The sequence below is a fragment of the Scardinius erythrophthalmus genome, assembly GCF_964197995.2.
Source record: "Scardinius erythrophthalmus genome assembly, chromosome: 25".
NCBI classification, from domain to species: Eukaryota; Metazoa; Chordata; class Actinopteri; order Cypriniformes; family Leuciscidae; genus Scardinius; species Scardinius erythrophthalmus.
In genome coordinates this window covers 1,234,492-1,252,395 of record NC_138245.1, presented here as the reverse complement: position 1 = coordinate 1,252,395, position 17,904 = coordinate 1,234,492, and the positions used below count along the sequence as shown (strand labels likewise).

The 17,904-nt window shown below is 43.6% G+C and overlaps 2 protein-coding genes across 3 annotated transcripts in view; both read right to left on the bottom strand.

Annotated features, from left to right (window-relative positions):
• vgll4b (vestigial-like family member 4b) overlaps positions 1–5,174 on the bottom strand; it is an 84,641-nt gene extending 79,467 nt beyond the window's left edge. The window contains exon 1 of the mRNA XM_081357557.1: positions 4,972–5,174. The gene's annotated coding sequence lies outside the window, so the exon portion shown is untranslated. The remainder of the gene's footprint in view (positions 1–4,971) is intronic.
• A 163-nt stretch (positions 5,175–5,337) lies between these two features.
• The window catches only part of tamm41 (TAM41 mitochondrial translocator assembly and maintenance homolog), a 31,695-nt gene continuing 19,128 nt past the window's right edge, over positions 5,338–17,904 (bottom strand). For both annotated transcript variants that reach the window (XM_081357629.1, XM_081357628.1), the window contains 2 exons: positions 5,840–5,902; positions 5,338–5,554 (listed from right to left, as the gene is read on the bottom strand). In XM_081357629.1, the coding sequence (XP_081213755.1) occupies positions 5,478–5,554; positions 5,840–5,902 (140 nt within the window). In that variant the 3' untranslated portion in view covers positions 5,338–5,477. The remainder of the gene's footprint in view (positions 5,555–5,839; positions 5,903–17,904) is intronic.

The window sequence follows — 17,904 nt, the reverse complement described above, 5'->3', positions numbered from 1 at the left end:
GGTGCTATACCCCTCAAAATCCACTGTTCTCAGGATATAATGTTTTGTCTAGTAATTTGAATGTTGTATTCGAAAGGAGATGCAAAGAAATTACACACTGCTGGGTGATAGATTTTTTAGTCACTTATTTGCTTTAAAAAGTCTTTTAAAATGTCAATGACGTCATACACATCGTACGACCAGAGATACTGCTTTACGGCAATCCTTCAGTCACTTTGGTGCTTTCAGCTTTGCACTTTCTTTTCTCTCGAGGCATCGACAACACAGCTGACACAGGCAAACACACAACACAGCTGACACAGGCAAACACACAACACAGCTGACACAGGCAAACACACAACACAGCTGACACAGGCAAACACACAACACAGCTGACACAGGTAAACACACAACACAGCTGACACAGGCAAACACACAACACAGCTGACACAGGCAAACACACAACACAGCTGACACAGGCAAACACACAACACAGCTGACACAGGCAAACACACAACACAGCTGACACAGGCAAACACACAACACAGCTGACACAGGCAAACACACAACACAGCTGAAACAGGTAAACACACAACACAGCTGACACAGGCAAACACACAACACAGCTGACACAGGTAAACACACAACACAGCTGACACAGGCAAACACACGACACAGCTGACACAGGCAAACACAGGCAAACACACAACACATCCGACACAGGCAAACACACAACACAGCTGACACAGGCAAACACACAACACAGCTGACACAGGCAAACACACAACACAGCTGAAACAGGTAAACACACAACACAGCTGACACAGGCAAACACACAACACAGCTGACACAGGTAAACACACAACACAGCTGACACAGGTAAACACACAACACAGCTGACACAGGCAAACACACAACACAGCTGACACAGGCAAACACACAACACAGCTGACACAGGTAAACACACAACACAGCTGACACAGGTAAACACACAACACAGCTGACACAGGCAAACACACAACACAGCTGACACAGGCAAACACACAACACAGCTGACACAGGCAAACACACAACACAGCTGACACAGGCAAACACACAACACAGCTGACACAGGCAAACACACAACACAGGCAAACACACAACACAGCTGACACAGGCAAACACACAACACAGCTGACACAGGTAAACACACAACACAGCTGACACAGGTAAACACACAACACAGCTGACACAGGCAAACACACAACACAGCTGACACAGGCAAACACACAACACAGCTGACACAGGCAAACACACGACACAGCTGACACAGGCAAACACAACAGCTGACACAGGCAAACACACAACACAGCTGACACAGGGAAATACACAACACAGCTGACACAGGGAAACACAACAGCTGACACAGACAAACACACAACACAGCTGACACAGGGAAACACAACAGCTGACACAGACAAACACACAACACAGCTGACACAGGCAAACACACAACACAGCTGACACAGGCAAACACACAACACAGCTGACACAGGCAAACACACAACACAGCTGACACAGGCAAACACACGACACAGCTGACACAGGCAAACACACAACACATCCGACACAGGCAAACACACAACACAGCTGACACAGGCAAACACACAACACAGCCGACACAGGCAAACACACAGCACAGCCGACACAGGGAAACACAACAGCTGACACAGGGAAACACAACACAGCTGACACAGGGAAACACACAACACAGCTGACACAGGCAAACACACAACACAGCTGACACAGGCAAACACACGACACAGCTGACACAGGCAAACACACAACACATCCGACACAGGCAAACACACAACACAGCTGACACAGGCAAACACACAACACAGCCGACACAGGCAAACACACAGCACAGCCGACACAGGGAAACACAACAGCTGACACAGGGAAACACAACACAGCTGACACAGGCAAACACACAACACAGCTGACACAGGCAAACACACAACACAGCTGACACAGGTAAACACACAACACAGCTGACACAGGCAAACACACGACACAGCTGACACAGGCAAACACAGGCAAACACACAACACATCCGACACAGGCAAACACACAACACAGCTGACACAGGCAAACACACAACACAGCTGACACAGGCAAACACACAACACAGCTGACACAGGCAAACACACAACACAGCTGAAACAGGTAAACACACAACACAGCTGACACAGGCAAACACACAACACAGCTGACACAGGTAAACACACAACACAGCTGACACAGGTAAACACACAACACAGCTGACACAGGCAAACACACAACACAGCTGACACAGGCAAACACACAACACAGCTGACACAGGTAAACACACAACACAGCTGACACAGGTAAACACACAACACAGCTGACACAGGCAAACACACAACACAGCTGACACAGGCAAACACACAACACAGCTGACACAGGCAAACACACAACACAGCTGACACAGGCAAACACACAACACAGCTGACACAGGCAAACACACAACACAGGCAAACACACAACACAGCTGACACAGGCAAACACACAACACAGCTGACACAGGTAAACACACAACACAGCTGACACAGGTAAACACACAACACAGCTGACACAGGCAAACACACAACACAGCTGACACAGGCAAACACACAACACAGCTGACACAGGCAAACACACGACACAGCTGACACAGGCAAACACAACAGCTGACACAGGTAAACACACAACACAGCTGACACAGGGAAATACACAACACAGCTGACACAGGGAAACACAACAGCTGACACAGACAAACACACAACACAGCTGACACAGGGAAACACAACAGCTGACACAGACAAACACACAACACAGCTGACACAGGCAAACACACAACACAGCTGACACAGGCAAACACACAACACAGCTGACACAGGCAAACACACAACACAGCTGACACAGGCAAACACACGACACAGCTGACACAGGCAAACACACAACACATCCGACACAGGCAAACACACAACACAGCTGACACAGGCAAACACACAACACAGCCGACACAGGCAAACACACAGCACAGCCGACACAGGGAAACACAACAGCTGACACAGGGAAACACAGCACAGCCGACACAGGGAAACACACAACACAGCTGACACAGGCAAACACACAACACAGCTGACACAGGCAAACACACGACACAGCTGACACAGGCAAACACACAACACATCCGACACAGGCAAACACACAACACAGCTGACACAGGCAAACACACAACACAGCTGACACAGGGAAATACACCACGCCGAAAATACACACACACGATGCCATCAAGCGGTATCTCTGGTCGTAATCAGTCCTTTACTGACCAATCAGCGTTCATTAGCAGAATGCTAGCGTGTTATGGGCAACAACAGCTCAACCTGTAAGAAATCGAAAGGACATAAGTAGTCGTTCATTCAACTTTCGACCTATAACCCATGTTGAACTTGCAAAGCCTACAATCAAATTTGAGATTTCTCAACGGCAATCGGGTGAAAGAGACACATTTAGCCGTCTAGCACCACAGACTCCCATTCATTCTGCACTCATGGGCGATCGCCCCCAGTGGAGCTCTGGTGGAACTACAACCAACATTCGGTACAATAGGACTTAACAGGGAGTGGCCAGGCTCTCCGTAGACGGGCTCTGACTATAATCACTGGCTTCCAGTAACGGCCATGACCTTTGACCTGACGCATGACGTACTGACGAACACGGAAGCGCAGAGAATAGAGCAAAACAAAACACCGGTCACGAATTAGACGTCTAAAAATGATTAAAGAGAAATGTGGGAGGAGCTTGAGTTTGTTTAAACCGCGAGAGGCGTCGACTCTCAGCTGAACTTACGCTACTCCTACATCATACGTCATGCGTGGGGTCAGAGGTCATGCGTGGGGTCAGAGGTCATGCATCAGGTCAGAAGTCATGTGTCGGGTCAGAGGTCATGCGTCGGGTCAGAGGTCATTCTTCCGCCAGAGCTCGACTCGTGTACAGCCGTTAACACAAGCCAGTGATTATAGTTATTAATAAGTTATAAATATGGATATTTTTCTTGGCTTCAGAGGCCTTTATTAAGCCCTGGATCCGTATGGATCACTGTTATGATGATGGATGCGCTTTTGGGGCTTCAGAATCTCGGGCTCCATTCACTCCCATTATAAAGTTGGGAAGAGCCAGGATATTATTTAATAAACTCTGATTGAGTTCGGCTGAAAAATGATAGTCATAAATAAATAAACACATATCCTATGGCATATCCTACATTCCCTTGAGGGAGAGTAAAATAAGGGATCATTTTCCTTTTTGGATGAACTAACCTTGTGAAGTCAGCAACACGTGAATGTAACATTCTTTCATGACGTCGCATCCAGAAGTAAACTACATCAGTAAATACTGGGAAGCTCTTTACCACAATCCACATGTTTTCTCATGCATTCCCAGAATAAACAGCGCAAACATGTGGAGATCTGAAACACTGCTCGCTCTTCACACACTTAACATTCCCAGAGCGCATTCCACACACACACACACACACACAGCTGAGCGCCTTCCTACAGGAGATCCCAACTTTACAATGGGAATTATAACTTCGGGAATGCGCTTTGTGGACGCGCAGAACGAGAACGCGCCGCTATCGCTGTAATCAACCGCACGCGCGCGTTTCCTTAATAATGTTTGCGGTGCATTTGCGTTTCAGTCGCGCGCTTTTGAGTTAGTCATTAATGTTTTGCTATCAATTGCTCGCACGTTACTTATTAATGTGTCGCATGAAAGTGCGTGACCTCACTTGTTCCCGGAATTCTCGGGTTGTGTTACATTGTAACGTGTTGACTCGACTCTTTCCTTACAAGTGCTGCGTTATTTACGACTCCTGCTACTGTAATGATCACACACTCGGTGAATACACACTCTTTCTTACATGTTGAAGAACAAACTACGTACCACTTTGAAGCGCCACTTTGAAATCTCCACGATCACAAAGTCGATGAGAGATCCCGAGCAAAAAAGCCCCAAAACAGCGCTAAATCCAGTGGGAAAGATCCAGGGTTTGATGCGGTAATCCAGGAGTGAGTGTGTGAGTATGTGTGTGTGAAGCAGAGCTGTGAGTGTGAGGAAGAATGCTTGGAATGATGGAATTCTCTTCCTAGCAGGTGATGAGAGCCGAGCATTCTCATTGGTCGAGGTCAAGTGAATGAGCTCAGCATACATTATGCTAATGAGGTAGTGACGTCATCGTGTCCTCGCAACAGGTACAGCGTGAAGGGAAGTCCGCAAATACACAAAAACACACTTTACAAGAATATTTTTAGAAATGTTTATTGACATTTTCTTAGGAATATAGAGCATGGATGGATCCAGTCATTAGTTTCATGCTTAGACTGTAAATAAATATCAACTGTGGAAATATCACTAAGTTATTGTGAAATGTGTTTGGAAATAATGGTCAGTCACGATGGTTTTCTACGCCAGCCTCTCCACATTTTCTGCAGCTTTCTTGCGCTGTATGACACCGTTTTGAAGAGACCTGTAAAACAAGTTTCAACATCAGTGTGTCACTGATAAACGTGGGATCAATATACAAAAACATTTATGCAAATCACAATTTCGGAATGTCTAATAATTATCTGGTATTGTAAAAAAAAAAATAGTTCTAGTTCCTGCTTTGAGGACATGATTATATCATACTTTTGATCAAGGATAGAGAAAATCTAATTATTTTTTTCAACACTTAAGAGATCAAAGTTTTGCAATGTTTCGTCCCACATCTGCAGAATAAGTGGACAGATGACCCCTGACCCCTGACCCTCACCCGCGGTGGCGATTCCTTTGGCACTCTGTGTTAGACTGGAGGTTTTCACTATCGATGAGATTCCTGTGAAAACAGTGTAATTATGTATGATAAATCATAATTTGGCAATTACAAGAAGTATATCAAGTAGAGATGCACGATATATCGGCCACCATATCAGCATCGGCCGATAAATGTTCATTTTTAATGTTATCGTTATCGGCCCGATAATAAAATCTGGCCGATATATTAAAGCTGATAAATAATGTATTATCTCCTTCAGCTGAGACGCTTCAGATGCGCACTGTTCAACATGATGATTATGAACTGCTTGAAATATGATTGGAAAATACAGTAAAGTGCAGCACAAGTCTGTCATATCGGCTGTATATTATATTAAGAACATCATTATAATTGTGTGTTTGGGTCGTGGATTTTAACAGTGAGACTTTTGTTTTTGTAATCAGGCTCTCAAAAATTATATAAAAATTTGGATTTAGATTTATCAGCCAATATATCGGTTATCGGCTTTCAATTTTAAAGATTTATCGGTTATCGGACATAATGTTCATATCTGCGCATCCCTACTAACAGATCATCTGCATGCAGAACTGCTGTCCTTTTCAAAAGTTATTAGTGAATAAATATATTTAATATAAGTGCTGCATAAGTGAAAAGTGTTGTAACGTAATAATATCCAAGTTAAATTAAACATACTGTAGGTAAACCGCATGGTGAATTAAAACCACTTTTGCTTATGTTGTGAGATATTGTCATCAGTATTCCTTATGCAATTCATTCTAAATATTGACAGATGATTTTATTGACAGAAGTGGTAATTTCACCGAAATCAAGGTTTTCTCACAGTGACTGACAGATAATAGTGATATTCAGTGTAGTGCAGAGTATTGTAGTGTAGTACATCAGTGTAGTGTAGAGTATTGTAGTGTAGTACATCAGTGTAGTGTAGAGTATTGTAGTGTAGAGTATTGTAGTGTAGAGTATTGTAGTGTAGTACATCAGTGTAGTGTAGAGTATTGTAGTGTAGAGTATTGTAGTGTAGAGTATTGTAGTGTAGTACATCAGTGTAGTGTAGAGTATTGTAGTGTAGAGTATTGTAGTGTAGAGTATTGTAGTGTAGTACATCAGTGTAGTGTAGAGTATTGTAGTGTAGTACATCAGTGTAGTGTAGAGTATTGTAGTGTAGTACATCAGTGTAGTGTAGAGTATTGTAGTGTAGAGTATTGTAGTGTAGAGTATTGTAGTGTAGTACATCAGTGTAGTGTAGAGTATTGTAGTGTAGAGTATTGTAGTGTAGAGTATTGTAGTGTAGTACATCAGTGTAGTGTAGAGTATTGTAGTGTAGTACATCAGTGTAGTGTAGAGTATTGTAGTGTAGAGTATTGTAGTGTAGAGTATTGTAGTGTAGTACATCAGTGTAGTGTAGAGTATTGTAGTGTAGTACATCAGTGTAGTGTAGAGTATTGTAGTGTAGTACATCAGTGTAGTGCAGAGTATTGTAGTGTAGTACATCAGTGTAGTGTAGAGTATTGTAGTGTAGTACATCAGTGTAGTGTAGAGTATTGTAGTGTAGAGTATTGTAGTGTAGTACATCAGTGTAGTGTAGAGTATTGTAGTGTAGTACATCAGTGTAGTGTAGAGTATTGTAGTGTAGTACATCAGTGTAGTGTAGAGTATTGTAGTGTAGTACATCAGTGTAGTGTAGAGTATTGTAGTGTAGTACATCAGTGTAGTGTAGAGTATTGTAGTGTAGAGTATTGTAGTGTAGTGCATCAGTGTAGTGTAGAGTATTGTAGTGTAGTACATCAGTGTAGTGTAGAGTATTGTAGTGTAGAGTATTGTAGTGTAGTACATCAGTGTAGTGTAGAGTATTGTAGTGTAGAGTATTGTAGTGTAGTACATCAGTGTAGTGTAGAGTATTGTAGTGTAGAGTATTGTAGTGTAGTGCATCAGTGTAGTGTAGAGTATTGTAGTGTAGTACATCAGTGTAGTGTAGAGTATTGTAGTGTAGTACATCAGTGTAGTGTAGAGTATTGTAGTGTAGAGTATTGTAGTGTAGAGTATTGTAGTGTAGTACATCAGTGTAGTGTAGAGTATTGTAGTGTAGTACATCAGTGTAGTGTAGAGTATTGTAGTGTAGAGTATTGTAGTGTAGTACATCAGTGTAGTGTATTGTAGTGTAGTACATCAGTGTAGTGTAGAGTATTGTAGTGTAGTACATCAGTGTAGTGTAGAGTATTGTAGTGTAGTACATCAGTGTAGTGTAGAGTATTGTAGTGTAGTACATCAGTGTAGTGTAGAGTATTGTAGTGTAGTACATCAGTGTAGTGTAGAGTATTGTAGTGTAGTACATCAGTGTAGTGTATTGTAGTGTAGTACATCAGTGTAGTGTAGAGTATTGTAGTGTAGTACATCAGTGTAGTGTAGAGTATTGTAGTGTAGTACATCAGTGTAGTGTATTGTAGTGTAGTACATCAGTGTAGTGTAGTGTATTGTAGTGTAGTACATCAGTGTAGTGTAGAGTATTGTAGTGTAGTACATCAGTGTAGTGTATTGTAGTGTAGTACATCAGTGTAGTGTAGAGTATTGTAGTGTAGTACATCAGTGTAGTGTAGAGTATTGTAGTGTAGTACATCAGTGTAGTGTAGAGTATTGTAGTGTAGTACATCAGTGTAGTGTATTGTAGTGTAGTACATCAGTGTAGTGTAGAGTATTGTAGTGTAGTACATCAGTGTAGTGTATTGTAGTGTAGTACATCAGTGTAGTGTATTGTAGTGTAGTACATCAGTGTAGTGTATTGTAGTGTAGTACATCAGTGTAGTGTAGAGTATTGTAGTGTAGTACATCAGTGTAGTGTATTGTAGTGTAGTACATCAGTGTAGTGTAGAGTATTGTAGTGTAGTACATCAGTGTAGTGTAGAGTATTGTAGTGTAGTACATCAGTGTAGTGTAGAGTATTGTAGTGTAGAGTATTGTAGTGTAGTACATCAGTGTAGTGTAGAGTATTGTAGTGTAGTACATCAGTGTAGTGTAGAGTATTGTAGTGTAGAGTATTGTAGTGTAGTACATCAGTGTAGTGTATTGTAGTGTAGTACATCAGTGTAGTGTATTGTAGTGTAGTACATCAGTGTAGTGTAGAGTATTGTAGTGTAGTACATCAGTGTAGTGTAGAGTATTGTAGTGTAGTACATCAGTGTAGTGTAGAGTATTGTAGTGTAGTACATCAGTGTAGTGTATTGTAGTGTAGTACATCAGTGTAGTGTAGAGTATTGTAGTGTAGTACATCAGTGTAGTGTATTGTAGTGTAGTACATCAGTGTAGTGTATTGTAGTGTAGTACATCAGTGTAGTGTAGAGTATTGTAGTGTAGTACATCAGTGTAGTGTATTGTAGTGTAGTACATCAGTGTAGTGTAGAGTATTGTAGTGTAGTACATCAGTGTAGTGTATTGTAGTGTAGTACATCAGTGTAGTGTAGAGTATTGTAGTGTAGTACATCAGTGTAGTGTAGAGTATTGTAGTGTAGTACATCAGTGTAGTGTAGAGTATTGTAGTGTAGTACATCAGTGTAGTGTAGAGTATTGTAGTGTAGTACATCAGTGTAGTGTAGAGTATTGTAGTGTAGTACATCAGTGTAGTGTAGAGTATTGTAGTGTAGTACATCAGTGTAGTGTAGAGTATTGCAGTGTAGTACATCAGTGTAGTGTAGAGTATTGTAGTGTAGTACATCAGTGTAGTGTAGAGTATTGTAGTGTAGTACATCAGTGTAGTGTAGAGTATTGTAGTGTAGTACATCAGTGTAGTGTAGAGTATTGTAGTGTAGTACATCAGTGTAGTGTATTGTAGTGTAGTACATCAGTGTAGTGTATTGTAGTGTAGTACATCAGTGTAGTGTAGAGTATTGTAGTGTAGTACATCAGTGTAGTGTATTGTAGTGTAGTACATCAGTGTAGTGTAGAGTATTGTAGTGTAGTACATCAGTGTAGTGTAGAGTATTGTAGTGTAGTACATCAGTGTAGTGTAGAGTATTGTAGTGTAGTACATCAGTGTAGTGTAGAGTATTGTAGTGTAGTACATCAGTGTAGTGTAGAGTATTGTAGTGTAGTACATCAGTGTAGTGTAGAGTATTGTAGTGTAGTACATCAGTGTAGTGTAGAGTATTGTAGTGTAGTACATCAGTGTAGTGTAGAGTATTGTAGTGTAGTACATCAGTGTAGTGTAGAGTATTGTAGTGTAGTACATCAGTGTAGTGTAGAGTATTGTAGTGTAGTACATCAGTGTAGTGTAGAGTATTGTAGTGTAGTACATCAGTGTAGTGTAGAGTATTGTAGTGTAGAGTATTGTAGTGTAGAGTATTGTAGTGTAGTACATCAGTGTAGTGTAGAGTATTGTAGTGTAGTACATCAGTGTAGTGTATTGTAGTGTAGTACATCAGTGTAGTGTAGAGTATTGTAGTGTAGTACATCAGTGTAGTGTAGAGTATTGTAGTGTAGTACATCAGTGTAGTGTAGAGTATTGTAGTGTAGAGTATTGTAGTGTAGTACATCAGTGTAGTGTAGTGTATTGTAGTGTAGTACATCAGTGTAGTGTATTGTAGTGTAGTACATCAGTGTAGTGTATTGTAGTGTAGTACATCAGTGTAGTGTAGAGTATTGTAGTGTAGTACATCAGTGTAGTGTATTGTAGTGTAGTACATCAGTGTAGTGTAGAGTATTGTAGTGTAGTACATCAGTGTAGTGTAGTGTATTGTAGTGTAGTACATCAGTGTAGTGTAGAGTATTGTAGTGTAGTACATCAGTGTAGTGTAGAGTATTGTAGTGTAGTACATCAGTGTAGTGTAGAGTATTGTAGTGTAGTACATCAGTGTAGTGTAGAGTATTGTAGTGTAGTACATCAGTGTAGTGTAGAGTATTGTAGTGTAGTACATCAGTGTAGTGTAGAGTATTGTAGTGTAGTACATCAGTGTAGTGTAGAGTATTGTAGTGTAGAGTATTGTAGTGTAGAGTATTGTAGTGTAGTACATCAGTGTAGTGTAGAGTATTGTAGTGTAGTACATCAGTGTAGTGTAGAGTATTGTAGTGTAGTACATCAGTGTAGTGTAGAGTATTGTAGTGTAGTACATCAGTGTAGTGTAGAGTATTGTAGTGTAGTACATCAGTGTAGTGTAGAGTATTGTAGTGTAGTACATCAGTGTAGTGTAGAGTATTGTAGTGTAGTACATCAGTGTAGTGTAGAGTATTGTAGTGTAGTACATCAGTGTAGTGTAGAGTATTGTAGTGTAGTACATCAGTGAAGTGTAGAGTATTATAGTGTAGTACATCAGTGTAGTGTAGAGTATTATAGTGTAGTACATCAGTGTAGTGTAGAGTATTGTAGTGTAGAGTATTGTAGTGTAGTACATCAGTGTAGTGTAGAGTATTGTAGTGTAGAGTATTGTAGTGTAGAGTATTGTAGTGTAGTACATCAGTGTAGTGTAGAGTATTGTAGTGTAGTACATCAGTGAAGTGTAGAGTATTGTAGTGTAGTACATCAGTGTAGTGTAGAGTATTGTAGTGTAGTACATCAGTGAAGTGTAGAGTATTATAGTGTAGTACATCAGTGTAGTGTAGAGTATTGTAGTGTAGTACATCAGTGTAGTGTAGAGTATTGTAGTGTAGTACATCAGTGTAGTGTAGAGTATTGTAGTGTAGTACATCAGTGAAGTGTAGAGTATTGTAGTGTAGTACATCAGTGAAGTGTAGAGTATTGTAGTGTAGTACATCAGTGTAGTGTAGAGTATTGTAGTGTAGTACATCAGTGTAGTGTAGAGTATTGTAGTGTAGTACATCAGTGAAGTGTAGAGTATTGTAGTGTAGTACATCAGTGAAGTGTAGAGTATTGTAGTGTAGTACATCAGTGTAGTGTAGAGTATTGTAGTGTAGTACATCAGTGAAGTGTAGAGTATTATAGTGTAGTACATCAGTGTAGTGTAGAGTATTGTAGTGTAGTACATCAGTGTAGTGTAGAGTATTGTAGTGTAGTACATCAGTGAAGTGTAGAGTATTGTAGTGTAGTACATCAGTGTAGTGTAGAGTATTGTAGTGTAGTACATCAGTGTAGTGTAGAGTATTGTAGTGTAGTACATCAGTGTAGTGTAGAGTATTGTAGTGTAGTACATCAGTGAAGTGTAGAGTATTGTAGTGTAGTACATCAGTGTAGTGTAGAGTATTGTAGTGTAGTACATCAGTGTAGTGTAGAGTATTATAGTGTAGTACATCAGTGTAGAGGACAGGCAGGTGTTTGTGAGAAACGCTGGCGGTTATTATGACAATGAGACGTGAGGGTGAGGCCGTGGAGAAACTCAACACCGCCTAAACCCAGCCGGCCAGTTTGGCGAGTCTCTCTAAGCACTGCTCACTCGCCCTCAGCTCGTGTGAAGCGCTGTCTAAAGCAGATCCAGCTCTGGCTCTTCATCAGCGGCAGTGTTTAGTCCCTGATATACTCACGGCACACTTCTTCACGCTCTTCGTTTGAGGGTAAAAAGAAGCTGGGAACACGTTTGCAGGGATATACTGTACATACGCTGTAAATGTGCGCTGCAAACTCAATAACAAAACGAACACCATGAAAATGAGAAAACGGTACAGATGCACTGATATGAACATTCTGGTTGATACCGATAACTGATATATTGGCTGATAAATCTAAATCCAAATTTTTATATTATTTTTGAGAGCCTGATTACAAAAACAATAGTCTCACTGTTAAAATCCACGACCCAAACACACAATTATAATGATGTTCTTAATATAATATGATGTAGCCGATATGACACACTTGTGCTGCACTTTACTGTATTTTCCTTTTTTGAAGCGATTTCATTCATATTTCAAGCAGTTCATAATCATCATGTTGAACAGTGCGCATCTGAAGCATCTCAGCTGAAGGAGATAATACATTATTTATCGGCTTTAATATATCGGCCAGATTTTCTTATTGGGCCGATAATGATAACATTAAAAATGAACATATATCGGCTGATCCCGATATGGTGTCCGATAATTCGTGCATCTGTAGAAAACAGCCGTTCAGAAAGCATCTTTATACATTATATTGCTTTAAATCAGCAGCTTTACAGTATTAAACATGAACAACAGTGTCGGAGTCTCCTCAGCTCGACGACTGAACAGAAGAAATGAACCGGAGAAGATTTACTCCTTGGAGGAGGAGGCGGAGCCTCAGAGCCACACCCACCTATTACTACATCATCACCACTGACCAATGGGAGTGTGAAGGAGTTTTCCTGTTGGAGCGAACTGTTCCCAGAATGTTTTGGCCTGATTTAGTTTGAAATGAATCCAGTTTGTTCTTCAGTTTGGAAGTACACTGCTATTCAAGCTTTTAATCTGTACGATTTTTAATGTTTTTAAAAGAAGTCTTCTGCTCAACAGGACTGCATTTATTTGATTAAACATACAAAAAAAAAAAAATTGATGAATAGAAGGTTCAAAAGAACAGCATTTATTTGAAATAGAATCTTTTGTAACATTATAAATGTCTTTACTTTCACTTTTGATCAAATTAATTTATCCTTGATGAATAAAAGTATTGATTTCATTTATTTATTTCCCCCCAAAAAATTTCATATAAATTCTTACTGACCCCAAACTTTTTAATGTTACAAAAGATTCTCTTTCAGATAAATGCTGTTCTTTAGAACTTTCTGTTCATCAAAGAATCCTGAAATAAAAATGTTGGTGAGCAGAAGAAACTCTTTCAAAAACATTTAAAATCTTGCTGATCTTGCTTACCCTGCTGGACGACAGATCCACACACACACACACACACACACACACACACACACACACACACACACACGTCACTGTAACGTTACCCTGCTGGACGACAGATCCACACACACACACACACACACACACACACACACACACACACACACACACACACACACACGTCACTGTAACGTTACCCTGCTGGACGACAGATCCACACACACACACACACACACACACACACACACACACACACACACACACACACACACACGTCACTGTAACGTTACCCTGCTGGACGACAGATCCACACACACACACACACACACACGTCACTGTAACGTTACCCTGCTGGACGACAGATCCACACACACACACACACACGTCACTGTAACGTTACCCTGCTGGACGACAGATCCACACACACACACACACACACACACACACACACACGTCACTGTAACGTTACCCTGCTGGACGACGGATCCGCACACACACACACACACACACACACACACACACACACACACACACACGTCACTGTAACGTTACCCTGCTGGACGACAGATCACACACACACACACACACACACACACACACACACACACACACACACACACACACACACGTCACTGTAACGTTACCCTGCTGGACGACGGATCCGCACACACACACACACACACACACACACACACACACGTCACTGTAACGTTACCCTGCTGGACGACAGATCCACACACACACACACACACACACACACACACACACACACACACACACACACACACGTCACTGTAACGTTACCCTGCTGGACGACGGATCCGCACACACACACACACACACACACACACACACACACACACACACGTCGCTGTAACGTTACCCTGCTGGACGACAGATCCGCACACACACACACACACACACACACACACACACACGTCACTGTAACGTTACCCTGCTGGACGACGGATCCGCACACACACACACACACACACACACACACACACACGTCACTGTAACGTTACCCTGCTGGACGACAGATCCACACACACACACACACACACACACACACACACACACACGTCACTGTAACGTTACCCTGCTGGACGACAGATCCACACACACACACACACACACACACACACATCACTGTAACGTTACCCTGCTGGACGACGGATCCGCACACACACACACACACACACACACACACACACACGTCACTGTAACGTTACCCTGCTGGACGACAGATCCACACACACACACACACACACACACACACACACGTCGCTGTAACGTTACCCTGCTGGACGACAGATCCGCACACACACACACACACACACGTCGCTGTAATGTTACCCTGCTGGACGACGGATCCGCACACACACACACACACACACACACACACACACACACACACACACGTCGCTGTAACGTTACCCTGCTGGACGACGGATCCGCACACACACACACACGTCGCTGTAACGTTACCCTGCTGGACGACGGATCCGCACACACACACACACACACACACACACACACACACACACACATGTCGCTGTAACGTTACCCTGCTGGACGACGGATCCGCACACACACACACACACACACACACACACACGTCGCTGTAACGTTACCCTGCTGGACGACAGATCCACACACACACACACACACACACACACACACGTCACTGTAACGTTACCCTGCTGGACGACAGATCCACACACACACACACACACACACACACACACACACACACACACACACACACGTCACTGTAACGTTACCCTGCTGGACGACAGATCCACACACACACACACACACACACACACACACACACACACACACACACACACACACACACACGTCACTGTAACGTTACCCTGCTGGACGACAGATCCACACACACACACACACACACACACACACACACACACACACACACACACACACACCACGTCACTGTAACGTTACCCTGCTGGACGACAGATCCACACACACACACACACACACACACACACACACACACACACACACACACACACACACACACACACACACACACGTCACTGTAACGTTACCCTGCTGGACGACAGATCCACACACACACACACACACACACACACACACACACACACACACACACACACACACACACACACACACACACACGTCACTGTAACGTTACCCTGCTGGACGACAGATCCACACACACACACACACACACACACACGTCACTGTAACGTTACCCTGCTGGACGACAGATCCACACACACACACACACACACACACACACACACGTCACTGTAACGTTACCCTGCTGGACGACAGATCCACACACACACACACACACACACACACACACACACACACACACGTCACTGTAACGTTACCCTGCTGGACGACGGATCCGCACACACACACACACACACACACACACACACACACACGTCACTGTAACGTTACCCTGCTGGACGACAGATCCACACACACACACACACACACACACACACACACACACACACACACACACACACGTCACTGTAACGTTACCCTGCTGGACGACGGATCCGCACACACACACACACACACACACACACACACACACACGTCACTGTAACGTTACCCTGCTGGACGACAGATCCACACACACACACACACACACACACACACACACACACACACACACACACGTCACTGTAACGTTACCCTGCTGGACGACGGATCCGCACACACACACACACACACACACACACACACACACACACGTCGCTGTAACGTTACCCTGCTGGACGACAGATCCGCACACACACACACACACACACACACACACACACACACACACACACGTCACTGTAACGTTACCCTGCTGGACGACGGATCCGCACACACACACACACACACACACACACACACACACGTCACTGTAACGTTACCCTGCTGGACGACAGATCCACACACACACACACACACACACACACACACACACACACGTCACTGTAACGTTACCCTGCTGGACGACAGATCCACACACACACACACACACACACACACATCACTGTAACGTTACCCTGCTGGACGACGGATCCGCACACACACACACACACACACACACACACACACACGTCACTGTAACGTTACCCTGCTGGACGACAGATCCACACACACACACACACACACACACACACACACGTCGCTGTAACGTTACCCTGCTGGACGACAGATCCGCACACACACACACACACACACGTCGCTGTAATGTTACCCTGCTGGACGACGGATCCGCACACACACACACACGTCGCTGTAACGTTACCCTGCTGGACGACGGATCCGCACACACACACACACACACACACACACACACACACACACACACACACACACATGTCGCTGTAACGTTACCCTGCTGGACGACGGATCCGCACACACACACACACACACACACACACACACGTCGCTGTAACGTTACCCTGCTGGACGACAGATCCACACACACACACACACACACACACACGTCACTGTAACGTTACCCTGCTGGACGACAGATCCACACACACACACACACACACACACACACACACACACACACACACGTCACTGTAACGTTACCCTGCTGGACGACAGATCCACACACACACACACACACACACACACGTCACTGTAACGTTACCCTGCTGGACGACGGATCCGCACACACACACACACACACACACACACACACACACACACACACGTCGCTGTAACGTTACCCTGCTGGACGACAGATCCACACACACACACACACACACACACACACACACACACGTCGCTGTAACATTACCCTGCTGGACGACAGATCCGCACACACACACACACACACACACACACACACACACACACACACACACACACACGTCGCTGTAACGTTACCCTGCTGGACGACGGATCCGCACACACACACACACACACACACACACACACACACACACACACGTCGCTGTAACGTTACCCTGCTGGACGACGGATCCGCACACACACACACACACACACACACACACACACACACACGTCGCTGTAACGTTACCCTGCTGGACGACGGATCCGCACACACACACACACACACACACACACACACGTCGCTGTAACGTTACCCTGCTGGACGACGGATCCGCACGCGCACACACACACACACACACACACACACACACACACACACACACAAGCACACACGTCGCTGTAACGTTACCCTGCTGGACGACGGATCCGCACACACACACACACACACACACACACACACACACACACACACACACACACAC